General features: G+C 60.8%; 1 protein-coding gene across 2 annotated transcripts; it reads left to right on the top strand.

Annotated features, from left to right (window-relative positions):
- The first annotated feature begins 815 nt into the window (after nt 1-815).
- Nucleotides 816-17,385, top strand: CCDC88B (coiled-coil domain containing 88B). 2 transcript variants are annotated; one of them, XM_033205755.1, is made up of 27 exons: nt 816-959; nt 1,213-1,358; nt 1,492-1,603; nt 1,687-1,756; nt 1,848-1,906; nt 1,999-2,082; nt 2,177-2,320; nt 2,571-2,716; nt 2,871-2,952; nt 3,099-3,257; nt 3,734-3,880; nt 4,062-4,170; nt 4,334-4,470; nt 4,552-5,712; nt 9,531-9,658; nt 9,751-9,868; nt 11,350-11,445; nt 11,598-11,738; nt 12,251-12,507; nt 12,842-12,985; nt 13,152-13,338; nt 13,451-13,596; nt 13,815-13,913; nt 14,104-14,270; nt 14,922-15,128; nt 15,288-15,356; nt 16,897-17,385. In XM_033205755.1, exons 1-27 carry the CDS (start codon nt 900-902, stop codon nt 16,950-16,952), a joined length of 4,431 nt encoding a protein of 1,476 aa, XP_033061646.1. In that variant the 5' UTR covers nt 816-899; the 3' UTR covers nt 16,953-17,385. The 2 variants fall into 2 exon arrangements, 1 of the variants encoding a protein (XP_033061646.1); XR_004435903.1 differs by lacking the exon at nt 14,104-14,270.
- The last annotated feature ends 273 nt before the right edge of the window (nt 17,386-17,658 follow it).

Genomic DNA, 17,658 nt, shown 5'->3' with positions numbered 1-17,658 from the left:
AGTTGTGATCTTGTAACTGCACTCCAGTTTAAGTCACAGATTGAGACTCTGTCTCTTAAAAAAAAAAGTAAAATGTTAACATTAAGCATCTTGGAATAGATAAAATGTGCATAATTTCCAATCTTTATGCTGACCATACTTCCAGCTGCCTCAGAACAGTTGCACATTCTGTTCCTGTTGCCTGGAATACCCTCCCTTCCTTTCCACTTTGCTCTGTTAAGCCAGCCATCCCTGATCTCATGCCTCCTCCAGGATGCCTTCCCTGATCATCCTGCCAGGTCAGATCCCCTCCCCTTCATAGCACCTAGTATGGCTACAACAGTCTCGAGTGTATAGAGGATGGGCTGAGGTGAGGTCACAGGAGTGATGCTCCCTTCTGTCTGGGGTTCAGAGGAGGCTTCTTGGAGGAGCATCTGAACCAGACCTCTCAGGCTGGGGATGTGGTTTGGATAAGTTTGAGAAACACTGAAGGGAAAAGAAAGGACGCTGTAGTGAGTGAAGCCTGGCATTTGGGAAGATGGGTGTGTGGGTGCCCAGACTCACCATGCAAGGCCCAGAGCCCTTTTGAGGCCCCAGGCTGGGGTCATCCTCTCCAGTTTCAGTTTGAGAAAACAAGGCCCAGAGAGGTGAAGCGCTGTTCCGCCATTGTCCGTGGAGCCAGGGGAGCTGTGGGCCTTCCACCGCCGACTTCTGGGCTAGCCCTGGGGAGATGCTGGAGGATGCAGGGAGGTGAGGTGGGGGCTGAGGTAGGACTCAGACTGCCCAGGCCTGCCTGCACCCGGAAGGAGGAAGCTGCACAGGGTGTCTGTGGCTGGCCTCGGGATCCCCCACTTGGGGACTTCCTCTTCCTCTCAGGGCAGGTGCAGCTGCCACAGCGAGACGGGCACCCTGACCCGGGCATGGAGGGAGGCAAGGGGCCCAGGCTCAGAGACTTCCTGAGTGGGAGTCTGGCTACCTGGGTGAGGGGGCAGGTGGCAGCGGGTTGGGGAGGGGAAGTGAGCCCCAGCCAGGGGCTGGTGTTGGGGCTGGCTGGGGGAGGGTTGGGTTCAAATGTGGGGGATGGAGATCTGGTTGGGGGAGGCTGTAGTGAGGGAAGAGGGGCCAGAGGCACTCAGAGGACTGGTGAGACGGGGTGCTTGGGCTCACTGGGGCAGGTCGGAGGGGCTCAGGGTTCACTCTGCTGGTCGGCCGACCCCTCTGGGCTCCTCACAGGCGCTAGGACTGGCCGGGCTGGTCGGGGAGGCGGAGGAGTCGGAGGGGGAAGAAGAGGAAGAGGAGGAAGAGCTGCCCCTTTGGCTGGAGAAGAGGTTCCTGCGCCTCAGCGATGGGGCCCTGCTCCTCCGGGTGCTGGGCATCATGTAAGGGGCATGGGGCCGGGGAGGCGGCGGGGAAGGATCCTAGGGGAGCAGAAGTGGGTGGGCGGAGCCTGATGGGCAGTGGGCAGGGCCTGTTGACGGGAGGCGGGTCCTCGATTCCACCTCCCGCCCATAGTGCCCCCAGCTCCCGAGGGGGACCTCGGATGCTCAGAGGCCTTGACGGACCTGCTGCCTGGAGAGTGTGGAACCTGAGCCACCTGTGGAGCCGACTAAGGGACTTCTACCAGGTAAGGGGTCTCGAGGGAAAGGTGAAGACCGGAGGGGAAGCCTTCGGGAAGGCCCCTCATATAGTCTGCCCCTCTGCCTCCAGGAGGAGCTCCAGCTGCTGATCCTGTCGCCACCCCCAGACCTCCAGACATTGGGGTTTGACCCCCTCTCAGGTGCTCTTCCCGTCCACCCCCTCCTGCCTCTGCCCCCGCACTCCTCTACCTTCATCGCCCCAGTTAACCCCTTGTGGCATGTGCCCTGCAGAAGAAGCGGTGGAGCAGCTGGAAGGCGTTCTTCGGCTACTGTTGGGAGCGTCAGTACAGGTGAGCTGGCGGTGGGAAGGAAAGGCTAGGGTCGAGCTTTGGCGGCAGAGGAGGGAGGTCCTGCACCAGCTCCCCTTCCTGTTGCCCCTCAGTGTGAGCACCGGGAACTCTTCATCCGCCACATCCAGGGCCTCAGTCTCGAGGTCCAGAGTGAGCTGGCCGCTGCCATCCAGGAGGTACTGAGACGGGTCTGCAGCCCAGACTGGTATGGTGCCTGGGACGCCCTTGCCGCTCCGCGTCTTCCACTGAACTGTTCTCCTTGCGCCCCAGGTGACCCAGCCGGGGACCGGCGTGGTGCTGGCACTGTCTGGGCCAGAGCCTGGGGAGCTGACACCTGCCGAGCTGGAGATGCTGTCCCGGAGCCTGATGGGAACACTGTCGAGGCTGGCGCGGGAGCGTGACCTGGGGGCCCAGGTAGGGGCAGCGGGGGCATCGTGGACTCAGGTTGGAAACTGGAGGACCATCAGGGAGCCGGTTGTGCAAGGGAGATGGAAGTTTGGGGCCCAGGCATGGGGTTGTGGTCTGAGGTCTTGGGCCATCGGGGCTGTCACAACCAGATGGCTCAAGACCCCAGACCACAACCCCATGTCTGGTATTGTGGTTGGGGGTCGATGTGCAGAGGCATTGGATAAGTTAGTCCTGACCCTTGACCCCTGACCTACAGCGGCTGGCTGAACTGCTGCTGGAGCGAGAACCCCTCTGCTTGAGGCCTGAGGCTCCCTCTAGGGCTCCCGCCGAGGGCCCCTCGCACCATCTGGCCCTGCAGCTGGCCAACGCCAAGGCTCAGCTGCGGCGTCTGCGGCAGGAGCTGTGAGTGTGCGCAGCCTGGGAAGGGGAATGAGTGGAGAGGGGCAGATTAAGCCTGGATGGGACCCTAGCCCTGTTGGCTACGGGAGGGGCCAGGCTTGGGAAGGGCTGGGGGTTGTGGGCCCCTAGTCCCTCTCCAGCCTCCCGTTCCCTCCAGGGAAGAGAAGGCCGAGTTGCTGCTAGACTCCCAGGCCGAGGTGCAGGGTTTGGAGGTCGAAATAAGAAGGCTCCGCCAGGAGGTGCGCTCATATGCTCCCCGCCACCGCGGCATTCCCTAACCTCCTCGCACCCGGTCCCATTGCTTCCCTCCCAACCCGGCTCCTTCCCGTCCCTAATCCCTCTGGCCCGCGGCTGGCTGTTCCCAGCTCCACACCGTCTGGCCCAGGCCCAGGCGCTGTCGGGACAGGCCAAGCGGGCCGAGCTGTACCGCGAGGAGGCAGAGGCGCTGCGGGAGCGGGCCGGCCGCCTGCCCCGCCTGCAGGAGGAGCTGCGGCGCTGCAGAGAGCGGCTGCAGGAGGCTGAGGCCTGCAAGAGCCAGCTGGAGGTGAGGCGGAGGCGGGGCCGCGGGGCAGGGCGTGCGCAAGGGGGCGGGCCAGGAGGAGGAGCGAGATTGGGTCCCGAGGGGAGACAGGCAGATTCTCTGGAGGGGACAGTCACGGGTGGAGAAATGGGTGAGGACAAATTTAGGGAGGAGGCGTCTAGAAAAGGGCCTCCGGAGGATGGGGCAGGTGGAGGGGAGAGGCAGCCTTGGAAGGAAGGCGGTTCCTGGGGAGGAGGGGCGGGGCATGGACAGAAGGGCGGGGCCTGCACAAAGGGCGGGGCCAGGGGTGGGGGAGAAAGTACCTGGAGAAACCTGGGAGAGAAGATGGAAGGGAGTGGTGGGGCCTAGAGACTGATGGGGTGCACGGTGAGGGAGGGAGGCAGGGTCTGTGACAGGCCGAGGGGAGGGAGTTTGGAACCCTCAGGCCCTGGAGTGCATGGGAGCTGCATGGCTACCGGTTCTCCCTGCTCTCCCACCAGGAGGAGCGGGTGCTCTCAGGGGTGCTGGAGGCCTCCAAGGCGCTGCTGGAAGAGCAGCTGGAGGCTGCCCGAGAGCGCTGCGCCCGGCTGCACGAGACCCAGCGTGAGAACCTGCTGCTGCGGACCCGGCTGGGCGAGGCCCATGCGGTGAGGTCGCCAGAGTGATCCCAGCTGGGTTGCCCCATCACCCCATGGCCCCATTGATTCCCTGGGGGTCCCTAGTGATTCCTGCCACCTCTGCTCTTGGTGACCTCTAGTGACCCTCAGACCTACACACTCGGCCTGGCCATGATGTGGAGGGCTTGTCTGACCCTACCCTCACCCCCAGGAACTGGACTCTCTGCGCCATCACGTGGACCAGCTGGCTGAGGAGAATGTGGAGCTGGAGCTGGAGCTGCAGCGGAGCTTGGAGCCGCCCCCAGGATCCCCTGGGGAGGGTGAGGGACCCCAGCGGAGGGGTTGGGGCGGGGGCTGCCTGTGCTTTCCAGCAGGTGTATTGGGGAGAGCCTCTGACTTCCTCCCTTCTCCCAAGCCTCTGGGGTGTGTATGTGAGGAGCCAGGCAGTAAGGGAGGGGTCCTAACCTCATCTGTCATCCTCAGCACCCCTGCCGGGAGCAGCCCCCTCGCTGCAAGATGAGGTGAGGGAGGCAGAGGCTGGGCGGCTTCGGACCCTCGAGAGAGAGAACCTGGAGCTTCGGGGGCTGCTTCAGGTGCTTCAGGGGCAGCCAGGGGGCCAGGTGAGTCCCCTCCCCATGGTCCTGGCTGGCCCTTCCCCTAGTCCCTCTCTGCGTCTGACTGTCCCTCTCCTATGCCCTCAGCACCCCCTGCTGGAGGTACCGAGAGAGGACCCTGTGCTTCCGGTGCTGGAGGAGGCTCCCCAGACTCCTGTGGCCTCCGACCACAGTCCCCAGGGCTTGGCTCAGAAGGCAAGGGATGGAGGCCCCCAGTCCTTGAACTTGGCTTCCCCAGCATCAGACTCAGTGCTCAAGGGGTCAGCTGAGTGTCCCCAGGCACCTGATTCGGACCCACAGGAGGCAGAGAGTCCCCTTCAGGCAGCTACTGTGGACCCCCAGGCCTCAGACTGGTCCCCCCAAGAGTCAGACTCTCCTGTGGAGACACAGGAGTCCCCAGAGAAGGCTGGCTGTAGATCCTTTCTCCAGAGCCCTGCCTCTGTGGCCCCACCTCAGGGTCCAGGGACCAAAATTCAGGCCCCACAGTTGCTGGGAGGAGAGACCGAGGGAAGAGAGGCTCCCCAAGGTGAGTTGGTGCCTGAGGCCGGGGGGTTGAGACAGGAGGACCCTGAGCACAAGCCAAGGCCTTCGGAGCCCAGCTCTGTGCAGCTGGAGGAGCAGGAGGGCCCAAACCAGGGCCTGGACCTGGCCACAGGACAAACAGAGGCCAGAGAGCATGACCAGAGACTGGAGGGGATGGTCGGGAACCCAGCCTGGCAAAAACCACAGCAGAAGTCAGAAGGGGCTCTTGAGATCCAGGCCTGGGAGGGCCCAGTCACGGGGGAGAGCCTGGCCAGTGGTGTCGCAGAGCAGGAGGCGCTCAGGAAGGAGGTGGCACAGCTGAGGAGAAAGGCTGAGGCCCTTGGAGCTGAGCTGGAAGCCCAGGCCCGCAAGCTGGAGGCCCAAGACATGGAGGCTGCCCGCCTCTCCAAGGAGCTGGCCCACGCGCGAAGAGCAGAGGCCGAGGCCCACCGGGAGGCAGAGGCCCAGGCCTGGGAGCAAGCCCGGCTGCGGGAGGCAGTGGAAGCTGCCGGCCTGGAGCTGGAGGCTGCGTCCCAGGAACGGGAGGCGCTGGTGGAGGCGCTGGCATCAGCGGGCCGGGAGCGGAGGCAGTGGGAGCGTGAGGGGTCCAGGCTGCGGGCCCAGTCGGAGGCCGCCGAGGAACGGATGCAGGCGCTGGAGAGCGAGGGCCGCCAGCACCTGGAGGAGGCTGAGAGGGAGCGCTGGGAGAAGGAGGCCCTCCAGGCGGTAGGTCAGGTTGGGGCTCACAGCCGGGGTTGGGAAACAGGGTTCCAGGCTATTGGGAGTTACTGATTCCATCAGCAGCTGTTCGGTGGGTGCCCAGCACCAAGCTGGGGCTGGAGATAGAAAGGCCAAGACCAACCCTGCCTTCCAAAGGTGTGCCTGGCTTGGGGCACAGAGCCATGTCCACTGTGTGATGGGGGCGCTGTGGGAGGGGGTGAGATTGCCTAGTGCACATCTTGGCTGTCTGGCTGCAGCAGTCAACTCACCTCCACTCCAGTCCTCCTCCTGTAAAACAGGGGTACTATTCCTGGCCAGCTGGGCCTGTCTTAGGGAGGACCTTGAGAGACAGTAGCTGTAAAGGTTCATGCCGGCAAGGGTATGTTGTAAGTGTTCAAGCATTGGTTATTCAGAGCCAAGTGCTACAAGAGCCCGTGGGAGGGTGAGCTGATGCCCAAGTGGAGGCAAGGAGGCTTTAGGAGGAGTGACCACAATATCACTAGGTGGGGAGGACATTTTGTCCAGAGGGAATGGTATGTGTAAAGACAAAGGCATTAAAGATGCTCAGGGGCCAGGTGTGGTGGCTCACACCTGTAATCCCAGCACTTTGGGAGACTGAGGCGGGTGGATGACTTGAGGTCAGGAGTTCGATAACAGCCTGGCCAACATGGCAAAACCCCATCTCTACTAAAAATACAAAAATCAGCCCGGCGTGGTGGCAGGCACCTGTAATCTCAGTTACTTGGGAGGCTGAGGCAGGAGAATTGCTTGAACCCAGGAGGCGGAGGTTGCAGTGAGCTGAGATTGTGCTACTGCAGCCTGGGTGACAGAGCGAGACGCTGTCTCAAAACAAACAAATAAACACCATCCAATGAAACAACAACAAAAAAAGAATGCTCAGGGCTCAAGAGGCAGGGAAGATGAGGGCCGGCTTTGAATGTGTTGGTCCTCCCTCCCCAGGCAGGGAAAGCCAGGGCAGAACTGTGTGGGGCTAGGCTTGAGGAGGGTCACCTTGGTGGACAGGGGAGCTTGGGGTTATCAGGAGGCAGTGGTCGTGGTGTAAGTGGCAGAGGAAGCTGACTAGGGCGGCATGGGAGCGGGGGTGAGAGAAGGACTGGACACTTTTTTCTGTTTGAGATGGAATCTCACTCTGTTGCCCAGGCTAGAGTGCAGTGGGGCGATCTCTGCTCATTGCAACCTCCGCCTCTCAAGTTGAAGAGATTCTCCTGCCTCAGCCTCTTGAGTAGCTAGGACTACAGGCACACACCACCATGCCTGGCTAATTTTTGTATTTTTAGTAGAGATGGGGTTTCATCATGTTGGCCCAGCTAGTTTCCTTTTTTTTTTTTTTTTGAGATGGAGTCTCGCTCTGTCACCAGGCTGGAGGTGCGATCTTGGCTCACCGCAACCTCCATCTCCCAGGTTCAAGAGACTTTCCTGCCTCAGCCTCCCAAGTAGCTGGGACTACAGGCGTGCGCCACCATGGCCAGCTAATTTTTTAAATTTTTAGTAGAGACAGGGTTTCACCATGTTGACCAGGATGGTCTTGATCTCTTGACCTCAGGTGATCCGCCCACCTTGGCCTCCCAAAGTGCTGGGATTACAGGCATGAACAACCACATCCAGCTGACACACTTTTACTTATTCATTTAAACATGTTTATGGGCATCTTCTTGGTGCCTGGCCCTGTACCAGGCTCTGGGCACACAGCAGTGACCAGGAAGCTAGCACTCCAGTGTTTGGGCATGGCTTCAGCTTCCTTCCAAGCTGAGGAAGGGGCTAGGGCTTTTGCCATGGGGGACTGCGCAGCCACTGAAGGTTCCCCAATGGGCAAAGTGAGCAAAATGGTCAGGTCTGCATGTGAAAAGGCGCCAGGAAGGGTGTTTGGGCCAATGGACCCCAGTGCTAGGGGACCTGTGAGATTGCAACACAGGTAGGAACTGAGTCCTCCTGCACAGGCAGTTTCCAGTCCCATTTCTGTACAGACAAGGACCCTGAAATTCAGGGAGGAAGAGTAATTTGCTCAGAGACCCCTTATGAGGATGGGTAGACGTGGGGTCAGGTGTTGTGCAAGACAGGCCCAGGGTAAGATGGTTCTGGTGAATGTGAGGGAAGGTGAGAGACCGTCTCTGGGGTCCACTCTGTGGGGTGTGGCTGAGATGCTGTCTGGCCTGGCGACTTGCCTACTTTCCAGCTGTGTGGCTTGGGGCAAATTACTTAACCTCTCTGAGTCTCAGTTTTCTCGCCTGTAAAACTGGAATAAAAATTGTACCTGCTTTGACTGGGCACGGTGGCTCACACCTGTAATCCCAGCACTTTGGGAGGCTGAGGCAGGCAGATGACCAGAGGTCAGGAGTTTGAGACAAGCCTGGCCAACGTGGCGAAAACCTGACTCTACTAAAAATACAAAATTAGTCAGGTGTGGTGGCACACACCTGTAATCCCAGCTACTTGGGAGGCTGAGGCAGGAGAATTGCTTGAACCCAGGAGGGAGAGGTTGCAGTGAGCCAAGATCGTGCCACTGCAGTCCAGTCCGGGTGACAGAGCAAGACTCCTTCTCAAAAAAAAAAAAAAAAAAATTGTACCTGCCTCACAGGATCCTGTAAGATAATCAGCGTAGGGAGCTTGGGGCAATGCCTGGCACCTAGAATGGACCTGTTCCATGGGAGGGAATGCCAGCAGGTAGGCAGTGAAGGTAGGGTAGGGCTGGCGGGCTAGAAGAGCCAGCTCCAAGGACTGAGAGGGTGGGGGAAGCTGGGGACAAAGCGGGAATTTTGTGAGATTTCCTGGTTGGAGCAGGAGAAGGTGGCTGGCCAGGGGAAGGTCAGGGAACCAGGAGCCTCTCAGGTTGTCCACTGGGTGGGGAAGCCTCCCAGGCTGGGGGGAGGGGGCCCTAGGAGGGCTGTGGCCAGGGCCCGGAGGAGGTTAGGGGAGGGGCTGGGCGGGAGGTTCTAGTCACTGTGCCTCCTACCCCAGTACTTTCGCTAGTGGCTGCCAGCCAGACAGGCAACAGTGCCTCATGGGACTTGTAGTTTTTCAGGGAGAGGTGGTGGCCAAGGGTGTCAGGAGGTGCAGTGCCCCCCCGGTCAAGGCCTAGGTACGGTTATTAATCCAGGAAGGTAGTTTTCAGTGGCAAGGCTTGTAGGCTTGTATTCCGAGGCAGGATTTGGCTGGCAACTGGTCATGGGTGCTGTCCCTGAAGCTTCATCCTGCCAGGCCCCCCACGTGGCAGAATGGTTTGGTCTCCCTCCCTCTGGGGCCCACAGGCCAGAATGGGCCTCCCATCTCCTTCCAAAGTGGTGCAGCCCAACTGCCAAAGGCCACAGGTCACCTGGCTGGCAGCATCCTGGCGCCCCCCCAGCCCCCACTGTCAACTCCTGAGTTCCTGTCCCGCCAGTCCTCTGTGACCTTTTCCCTGTAGCCAAGGTCTCTCACCAGACCCGCCTCTGCTGAGCCTCTCTAGCTGTCTAGCTGTCACATGGCTGGGGTGGCAGCCCACAGGGCGCGTCCACCTTTCACTGTGCACATGAAGAACCGTGGGCTCAGAGAGGTGACGGCACTTGCCCAACATGTGTCACTGACTCCTGGCCCAGGGGCATCCCTCATGCCCTGCCAGGCTTACGAACCCCAACTCTTTCATGCCCAATTTCGAGGGCACCAGACTTTGCTCCCATTTTGTAGATGGGGAAGTAGAGCCCAAAGGGCTAAGGATACGTGCCCAGGATGGCAGGTCAAGGACAGAAAGGCAGCTCTCTTGACTCTCAGGCCTCTGTCTCCGGCTGTCCCCTGCCCCCTTGCCCTGAGCCTGCTCTGCCTGCCCTCAGGAGCTGGAGAAAGCTGTGGTGCGGGGCAAGGAGCTGGGGGCCAGGCTGGAGCATCTGCAGCGTGAACTGGAGCATGCAGCTCTGGAGCGCCAGGAATTTCTGCGAGAACAGGAAAGCCAGCACCAGAGGTGGGGACAGGGCTGCGGGGAAAAGTGAGGGAGGCAGGGGTGTGTTGGGGTGAGCGTGGGGTGGGGCTGGGTACCAAGGATTCTTCTGGCAGGTACCAGGGCTTGGAGCAGCGGCTGGAAGCTGAGCTGCAGGCAGCGGCGACCAGCAAGGAGGAGGCGCTGATGGAGCTCAAGACCAGGGCCCTGCAGCTGGAAGAGGAGCTGTTCCAGGTGACGCCTGCTGGCCTGGGAGCTGGGGGCCATGCCACCCCGCCCTCCATCCCATGAGTAGATGCCAGGGTCGCGTGTGCTGCCCCTGGATTCTTGGCTAGCTACTTGCCTCACTCCCCATGTGGGGCCTGTTGGAGGGAGCACTGTGCTGGGAGTCAGGTGGCCATGTTGACTTACCTGGGGTCTCATTTTCCCCATTCTGCACATGGACAGAACTTCTGCTGTGGATGACTGCTCCGCCTCTCTCACCCAGGGTTCCCCACTGCCTAGGGAGCTCAGTGCTTGGCATCAAGGAAGCCAGTTATGGTTTCTGCTGCCTGGGCTGTGTGTGGGCTCCGTACGGAGGGTGGGGTGGTGGGGCCCAATCCCAGGCCGCCATCCTCAGGGAGCTCGCAGTCCAGGGAGGATAGAGGCAAGAAAACAGGTGACAATAACTAGGTGCCAGGGGCTGTGAGGAGGCCATAAAGGGTCTTGGGAGGGTGCCACCCAGCAAGGTACCCAGCAGGTGCATGTGAGTCAATCGGGAGGTTTTGTGGAGAAGATGGGGTTGAAACACAGGCTTAGAGGAGGCCCCGTGCAGCAGCTCACGCCTGTAATCCTAGCACTTTGGGAGGCCAAGGCGGGTGGATCACCTGAGGTCAGGAGTTCGAGACCAGTGTGACCAATATGGTGAAACCCCATCTCTACTAAAAATACAAAAACCAGGCCAGGCGTGGTGGCTCAAGCCTGTAATCCCAGCACTTTGGGAGGCCAAGGCAGATGGATCACGAGGTCAGGAGGTCGAGACCATCCTGATGAACACCGTGAAACCCCATCTCTACTAAACACACACACACACACACACACACACACACACACAATTAGCTGGGCATGTTGGCGGGTGCCTGTAGTCCCAGCTACTTGGGAGGCCGAGGCAGGGGAATTGCTTGAACCCGGGAGGCAGAGGTTGTAGTGAGCCGAGATCGTACCACTGCACTCCAGCCCGGGCGACAGAGTGAGACTCCGTCTCAAAAAAACCCCACAAAAAACAAAAACAAAAAAACCCCAAAATTAGTTGGGCGAGGTGGCCCACATCTGTAGTCCCAGCTACTCGGGAGGCTGAGGCAGGAGAATTGCTTGAACCCGGGAGGCAGAGGTTGCAGTGAGCTGAGATCACACCACTGTACTCCAACCTGGGCTACAGAGCGAGACTGTCTCAAAACAAAAACCGAAAACCAAAGAGGCTTAGAGGAGTGGTGGAATGGAGAGGTGTTATGAGAAGAACGCTCTGCCGCAGACAGAGAGAAGTTGAGAAGGGCAGGGTGGAGACGGTGGAGCTTCAGGAACCAGGAGCAGGGACTTGTGGGATCCAAGGGAAGGCATGAGATTGGGGCAGGGTGTCCCCGGCTAAATGCTGCTGGCAGGACAGGCCCATAAGCGCAGGTCCTTGTGGCATCCCCAAGCCGCTGCCCTGCATGACTTCCCAGGGACTCTCCTTGCAGCTGCGCCAGGGCCCCGCGGGGCTGGGGCCCAAAGAGCATGCGGAGCCTCGGCTGGTGGAGACCCAGAATGTGCGACTTATTGAGGTGGAACGCAGTGTGAGTGTGGGCCACAGTGAGCCCTGGGCAGGGGGGTGCCTGATGCAGTGTGAGCCCTGGGGAGGTGCCCCGTGCAGTGTGAGCGTGGGCCTGTGGAAGGCACTGGGGGTGCCCCCGCCACCTGGCTACCACTAACCCCCACTTCTGGGCAGAATGCGACACTGGTGGCAGAGAAGGCAGCTTTGCAGGGGCAGCTGCAGCACCTGGAGGGGCAGCTGGGGAGCCTGCAGGGCCGTGCCCAGGAGCTGCTGCTGCAGAGCCAGCGGGCGCAGGAGCACAGCAGCCGCCTGCAGGTGGGTGGCCACCCGGGTGCCCATCCCTGCCCATGTACTGCCCCCTCCTGCCCCTTTTGGATTGTCCTGTGGCCTTTTTCTATCCCAGCTCCCAGCCAGCTGCCCCACCTCTTCTCCAGTTTCATGTATCCTTGTCCTGTGACCCCAGCCACCACTGTGCACCATCCTCCCTGCCACTGTCTCCTCCTACCTGCCGCCAGCCCCCACATCTGCACCCGTGTCCCCTGCCCTCTCACCATCCCAGCCCTCCCCTCCACAGGGAGCCATTAGTCCCATTCTGCCCTGTGCCCCTCCCAGACAGCCTGGCCCAGCCAGCCTCTGCCGCCTCTCCCCTGCTCGCCATCAGCCTCTGGCTGGGGTTTGTGCTGCCTGCTGTGCTCCCAGCCCTCTGCCTCCTCCACAGCTCTCTCCTTGTCTTGGGCCCTACCCTCTGCCCTTAGCCCCCGACCTTTCACCCGATTTCCAGCCAGGGGTTCCTCCCCAGCAGCTTCTGCTTCCCTCCTCCATCCCAGGCCGAGAAGTCTGTGCTGGAGATTAAGGGCCAGGAGCTGCACCGGAAGCTGGAGGTGCTGGAGGAGGAGGTGCGGTCGGCGCGGCGGTCCCAGGAGGAGACCCGCGGGCAGCAGCAGGCCCTGCTTCGGGACCACGAGGCCCTGGTACAGCTGCAGCGGCGGCAGGAGGCCGAGCTAGAGGGACTGCTGGTGCGGCACCGAGACCTCAAGGCCAACATGCGGGCACTGGAGTTGGCCCACCGGGAGCTGCAGGGCAGGTGAGCATCACCAAATGCCCAGGTCCTCCCCTGGCACCCCCTATCTGCCAGAGAAGACTCCCCTTGGCAGGTCTGACTCCCATCAGGAAGCACCTCCACCCCCGCTCTGTGATACCCCTGCCACTGTTGTGCTCCCCACACTTCTGGGCTGGGCTCCCCGTGGGGCTCACCTGTTGGGAGTGGTGGGCACCTGGCATGGCTTTCTGCCCAATGGCTTTCCCTGGGGGACCTATGCTTAGGAGGTGACAGACCTCCTCTGGGCCCAGATAGTCCAGCTGGCTGCTTGTGGTGGCCATAGGTTCACGCAGCCCTCTTAGCCCCTTGTCCATCCCAGGCATGAGCAGCTGCAGGCCCAGCGGGCCAGCGTGGAGGCACAGGAGGTGGCCCTACTGGCAGAGCGTGAACGCCTGATGCAGGATGGGCATCGGCAGCGGGGCCTGGAGGAGGAGCTGCGGAGGCTTCAGAGCGAGCACGACAGGTGCGGGCCCTGCCACAGCCCCTAGCAGCTCTCAATGGCCCCATCCCGAAAGTGGGTTTGGGGGGTGGGGTCCTGCCTGGTCTTCCCTCCCTGGCATAACTCCTCTGGCCAGCACTCGGACTGAGGACCCAGGTCCCTTGGAGAACAACTCTCCTTGCCTCCCAAGGGCTCAGCTGCTGCTGGCAGAGGTGTCTCGGGAGCGGGGTGAACTTCAGGGTGAACGTGGGGAGCTACGGGGCCGGCTGGCGCGGCTGGAGCTGGAGCGGGCACAGCTGGAGATGCAGAGCCAGCAGCTGCGCGAGTCCAACCAGCAGCTGGACCTAAGCGCCTGCCGGCTGACCACACAGTGTGAGGTGTGGCTGGGGGGCCGGCGGGGGTGTGGGTGTGTGTGGGGGAGCAGGAAGCCTATACCCAGGTGGTCCTGAGCTGGGTCCCACCCCCTGACCCATGTTGCCCTCCTGCCAGTTATTGACACAGCTGCGGAGTGCCCAGGAAGAGGAGAACCGGCAGCTGCTGACTGAAGTGCAGGCCCTGAGCCGGGAGAACAGGGAGCTCCTGGAGCGCAGCCTGGAGAGCCGGGACCACTTGCACCGCGAGCAGCGGGAGTACCTGTGAGTGGGGCGACTGGGAGCAGGGTAGGGCCTGCATCCCCTCTGGGCGTTCCTGGGGAGATCCCCCAGTGAGGGCCTAGGGACAGGGTTGGAGCTGACCTTCCAGGTCAGTCCGATCTGTGGCACGGGACCAGTGCGTCCTCGCTGCAGCCTGTGCCTTGCTACTGCCTTGGCTTCCCTGGGCCTCACACCCACCTCTCCCTTCTCACTCCTGCCAGGGAACAGCTTAATGCCCTGCGCCGAGAGAAGCAGAAGCTCGTGGAGAAGATCATGGACCAATACCGCGTGCTGGAGCCTGGGCCCCTGCCCCGGACCAAGTGAGCAGCCCTGTCACCTCCCTCAGGCTGGACATCCTGCGAACCTCTGCCCCTGCCCTGGCCTCTGACCCCAGGCCCAGCTCAGGTCCAGGCCCCATGAAGGTCTACCTGGCCTTTGCCATCCCCAGGACACCCTTTGCTCCCTCCCTCCTCCCTGTCCTGATCCCCTCTTGTGCCCTCTTGCCCCCAGGAAGGGCAGCTGGCTGGCAGACAAGGTGAAGAGGCTGATGCGGCCCCGGCGGGAGGGGGGCCCCCCTGGGGGGCTGCGCCTGGGGGCCGATGGGGCTGGCAGCACCGAGAGCCTTGGGGGCCCCCCGGAGACCGAGCTTCCTGAGGGCAGGGAGGCAGATGGGACAGGTGGGTCTGGGGGTCAGGTGGCCAGGATGGTCCCTGCCCCACATCCTCTGCCCCCACCTTGGCATCTGCTTCACTGCCTGGCCTGCATGCATGACCCCATTGGCCTTCCCTGAGGTCTGCTTAGCCTGCCCTGATGCCACCAGGGGCTCTTTGCCCTGGGCCCTGCAGGGTCACCCTTGGCCCACACCTCTCTCCTGCCTGTGCTATCCCCCACCCAGCCTGCCCCATCCGCAGAGGAGCCCAGGATCTGGGAGGTGCAGAGGACTCTAGGGAGAGGTCATTGATCCTAGACTGCAGATGAGGAGACTGAGGCCCCGGGAGGGGAAGCTCCTTGCCCAGGGTCATGCAGTGAGTTAGTGTCAAGGCCAGCACAGGGCCAGTGTCCTGCTGCCCCCTCATTTGCCTGGCTCCTACCCCCACTCTGCACCTCCTCTCCCTGGCCCTGGACAGCTTCACCCATTGGCCCCTCCACTCTACCCAGGCCCCTGCTCCTTTGACCCCCTCCCTACATGAGCCTCAGCCCCCTTCCCCTTCTCTGACCTCCTCCCTGCATGAGCCTCAGCCCCCCTCCCCTCCTCTGACCCCCTCCCTGCATGAGCCTCAGTCCCCCCTCCCCTCCTCTGACCCCCTCCCTGCCTGTGCCTCTTGCAGGGTTCCCTTCCCCGGCACCCATGCGCCGGGCCCAGAGCTCCCTCTGCCTGCAGGATGAGACCTTGGCAGGCGGGCAGCGGCGGAAACTCAGCTCAAGGTTCCCGGTGGGCCGAAGCTCTGAGTCATTCAGCCCTGGGGACACCCCTAGGCAACGATTCCGACAGCGCCGTCCAGGCCCCCTGGGGGCACCCATCTCCCACAGCAAAGGTGAGGGACAAGGGTCACTGTCCCAGCGAGCCCCCCAACTCTTTGTGGACCCACCAGCTCCTTGGGGGAGGAGGCTTCCTTCTTGTCCCCTGTGTCTTCTGCAAGCTCTGTCCACTTCCGCCCTGGCCCTGGGCCCAGTGGTTGCCTTGTGCCTCCCAGGACCTGGTGTGGGATGGGAGAACTCCGCTGAGACCCTCCAGGAGCACGAAACAGATGCCAACCGAGAGGGTGAGTGGGGGCCTGAGGAAGGAGCAGCGTTCTTTGTCCTGCCTGGGACCCCTGGCACAATTCATCCATTCTGTTATTTGACAATGATCCTTTACCAAGTGCCAGGTGACGTGCTGGCAGGGGACACAGCAGGGAACATTCTGGTGTGAAGAGGCAGATAGTAGTAAACAATTTGCCTAAAAATAATCATTATCTACAACAGCCCTGTCCACTAGAAATACGGTGTGAACCACCTCATAATTTTAACTTTTCCAGTAGGCTCATCAGAAAAAGTGAAAAGAGACAGATAAAATGGATTTTATTTTATTTTATTTTTTTTAGTAGAGACGGGTTTCCCCGTGTTAGCCAGGATGGTCTCGATCTCCTGACCTCGTGATCTGCCCGTCTCGGCCTCCCAAAGTGCTGGGATTATAGGCTTGAGCCACCGCGCCCGGCCAAAAATGGATTTTAATAACATTTAACTCAATATGCCTACACTATTACCATTTCAGCATGTAGCCAGTGTAAAAATCATGAATGTGCTATTAGACATGATTTTTTTTTTTTTTTGAGATGGAGTTTCACTCTTTGGCTCACTGCAACCTCCGCCTCCCAGGTTCAAACGATTCTTCTGCTTCAGCCTCTCGAGTAGCTGGGATTACAGGCATGGGCCACCACACCAGGCTAATTTTGTATTATTATTATTTTAGTAGAGACGGGGTTTCACTATGTTGGTCAGGCTGGTCTCGAACTCTTGACCTCAGATGATCTGCCCTCTTCGGCCTCCCAAAGTGCTGGGATTATAGGTGTGAGCCACTGCACCCAGCCAGATGTGATTTTTTCATAGTAAGTCTTTGGCAGTTTGGGAGACCAAGGCAGGCAGATCACTTGAGGCCAGAAGTTAGAAACCAGCCTAGCCAACATGGTGGAACTCTGTCTTTGCTAAAAATACAAAAATTAGTCAGGCATGGTGTCCCATGCCTGTAATCCCACCTACTCAAGGGGCTGAGGCAGGAGAATCGCTTGAACCTGGGAGGCAGAGGGTGCAGTGAGCCAAGATCACGCCATTGCACTCCAACCTTGGTGACAGAGTGAGACTGTCTCAAAAACAAAAAACAAAAAACATAGTAGGTCTTTGAAGCACGTCACAGGCCAGCCCCATCTCACCTGCTCAGTTCACCCAGGGCAGCTCAGCCCTAGACCCCATGGACCATCAGGAGGCACTAATGCTCTGGGAAGAAAGGAGAGCAGAGGAGGGGTCAGGAGCTCAGGAACTCTGGGCAGGCTAATTGGAGTTTTAGTAACTAGGGTGCTGGGGTGGGCCTCAGAGAGGAGGTGAAGTTGGAGCAAGGACTTGAGGGGAGAGTTTATCGTGTGGACACACCTGAGAACACCATTCTGGGCAGAGGGAGCCACTGAGGGAACAGCAGGCATGGTGCAGCTGGAAGCGGTGGGTATTGGCAGGTCGGGGGTGGGCAGAAGGTGCTCGAGCCTGTACGCCTCCTGGGACTCTGGGAGTCCTCCTGAGGGAGGCGGGTCTGAGCTGAGCCTTTCCCTCTAGGCCCCAAGGTACAGGAACCGGAGAAACGTCCCCTCACCCCGTCCCTCAGCCAGTGACACCATGGGGACAGCAGGATCGGGAGTACAGCCCTCTTGCCGCTGGAGTGTCAGCGGGGGCCCCAGGCAGCCCAAGAGCTCAGGGAGCCAGGGCCCCCAAGGGGAGTCCTTGGACAAGGAGGCCTGGGCCTGGAGATCCTCCATGGTCAGTGCCGGGGCCCGGAGGTGGAGCTGGGACAAGTGTGTGGACAGGGGGGACAGCTGGTCCTCACGAGTGGCTCTAGGCCAGGATTCTGGCTCTTCCAGGTGGCTCCCACTGAGGCAGCGGTCTCTGGGGGATCCCCCAGCTGAAGGAGGCTGGCAGGAGTAGAGCCCCCTGCCCAGTCCAGGCAGGGAGCTGAGTCCCAGTGCCAGGAGATTGTGGCCTGGGCTGATCTTGAGCATCAGCTGGACACGAGGGGCATGAGAATAAAGCTGAACTGCAGCCTTCTGAGTCTTGCTCTGTCTGTTGGCTGCATTGGGTACCTCGGGGCACCAGGAACACATGCTGCCCCAGTCCTCCTGGTTGGCGGGGGTCTGTGGGCAGAAGGCCCCTGCCTGGACAGGGCGACACGGGCCTTTCTCCAGGGGCTTGGCCAGTCCGGCTGGCCAAAGCCCGAATGTCCTGGTGAAGTGGAGAGGGGATGACATCCTGGGTAGCCTGCAGGGATTGGAGTCTAAGATCTGGGCTAAGGGGTGGGGGGCAGTTCACAGCCTGGCGGGGCAT

The sequence above is a fragment of the Trachypithecus francoisi genome, unplaced genomic scaffold (assembly GCF_009764315.1).
Source record: "Trachypithecus francoisi isolate TF-2019V2 unplaced genomic scaffold, Tfra_2.0 Lachesis_group8, whole genome shotgun sequence".
Taxonomy (NCBI): domain Eukaryota; kingdom Metazoa; phylum Chordata; class Mammalia; order Primates; family Cercopithecidae; genus Trachypithecus; species Trachypithecus francoisi.
Note: the sequence above shows the minus strand (reverse complement) of the source record. Positions and strands in the feature narration are given on the sequence as shown.

Excerpts from the sequence above, each read along its gene's own strand:
- CCDC88B (XM_033205755.1), top strand. The coding sequence starts at position 900 with ATGGAGGGAGGCAAGGGGCCCAGGCTCAGAGACTTCCTGAGTGGGAGT. Across the intron at positions 11,446-11,597 it reads TTATTGAGGTGGAACGCAGT|AATGCGACACTGGTGGCAGA; the intron begins GTGAGTGTGGGC and ends ACTTCTGGGCAG. Across the intron at positions 14,271-14,921 it reads CAGGGAGGCAGATGGGACAG|GGTTCCCTTCCCCGGCACCC; the intron begins GTGGGTCTGGGG and ends TGCCTCTTGCAG.